Genomic DNA, 1,311 nt, shown 5'->3' with positions numbered 1-1,311 from the left:
AAGTATGCTAAAGTTGACCTCTGTTTTCACAAGTTGAAACATCACACCTGTCCTGATAATAAAGGTGTGGTGTTTCAAATGCAAGTGGATGAGAATTATTGTGTTATTAGTGGTGTTTGCCAAGGCAATTATTACTGTTACTTACAGTTTGGGTGACCAATTAGAACAAACCCTTGACCCTAACTTGTTTATGCTACTCACATGAGTATTACATCAAATCATGCAGCATGTTAAGAAGAGGTGTGCTTTACAAAATGTGATTAAGGGTGGGATATTTTGCTATGCCAAGCAACCAGCCACTTAGAAAGGCCCAGCAGCCATCCACAACTCTAGCACTGAGGTGTTGAGTTTTGCACGGGCAAGCAAGCTAAAGAAAAGGTATTTCATGAGAGCTTTCGTGGCATGTCTCGTCAATCAAATAAAAACCTATAATCATTGTCATGCAACTCACACATTCAGCAAATCTCAGACAGAAATAAGCCATCATCGTAAAAGGATTACAGTAGAGCTGACCTGCATGCAGCTGCTGTTAAGTGTTTCTGACTGCGGATGTCTTGATGACAGGCTCCACACCACTGATGCATGCTGTGTCTGGGAGGCAGGTGGATACGGTCAAACTGCTGCTGAAGATGGGAGCCTCTATAAATACGCAAGATGCCTGTGGACGGACGTCTCTCTCTCTAGCGACATACCTGGTAACGAAACTCTCTGAGGATCATTGATGAGCTGGGACCCAAATTAAAAATGCACATTGTGTGCATTGCTGTCAATGGATTGTGTTTATGAACTGCATGTACGAAGTTGAAGTGACCTTCCTAGCTTTTTGACTGAATTAAATCCTTGTTTAGTTAGTTTAGTCTGGTGGTTTTATCCTGTGCAGGGCTGGCTGGAAGGCTGTGTGTGTTTGCTTCGCAACGGGGCGAAACAGAACATTCCCGATAAGAACGGACGCTTGCCAATTCATGCTGCTACCGCTGAAACTGACTTCAGGTAACGAGGAAAATCAATTCACAAATAGGTGAACAGTTAGGCCAAATGAAACAAAAAGTAGTCAGTGCTACATTCCTGTAAACAAAAAACATTACATCGACCATCCTGCATTGTTGTGTATTAAAATCATTGCAGAATTGTGTTTCTGTTAAATTGGAACAACTAATTTTGTGCTTAATGCACGTTAATTGTGCAGATGTAGTGCTGAAGTCCAACTAAAGATATACTGAATTATATTTAATTGTGCTAAAGTGGAACTATTGCAAGTATACTTCAGATACACTTTAAATATCTTGCATTTAAAGACCGATATTATTCAAA

General features: G+C 40.5%; 1 protein-coding gene across 1 annotated transcript in view; it reads left to right on the top strand.

The window, feature by feature from the left end:
• LOC107578565 (ankyrin repeat domain-containing protein 55-like) overlaps nt 1-990 on the top strand; it is a gene marked incomplete at both ends in the record, with an annotated part of 4,084 nt that extends 3,094 nt beyond the window's left edge. Inside the window, 2 exons of the mRNA XM_016264511.1 lie at nt 565-695; nt 881-990. Coding sequence (XP_016119997.1) covers nt 565-695; nt 881-990 — 241 coding nt within the window. The remainder of the gene's footprint in view (nt 1-564; nt 696-880) is intronic.
• Nucleotides 991-1,311: the final 321 nt, after the last annotated feature.

The sequence above is a fragment of the Sinocyclocheilus grahami genome, unplaced genomic scaffold (assembly GCF_001515645.1).
Source record: "Sinocyclocheilus grahami isolate Dianchi unplaced genomic scaffold, SAMN03320097.WGS_v1.1 scaffold10911.1, whole genome shotgun sequence".
Lineage (NCBI taxonomy): Eukaryota > Metazoa > Chordata > Actinopteri > Cypriniformes > Cyprinidae > Sinocyclocheilus > Sinocyclocheilus grahami.
The sequence above is the reverse complement of the archived record's forward strand: the minus strand, read 5'-3'. Positions and strand labels throughout refer to the sequence as shown.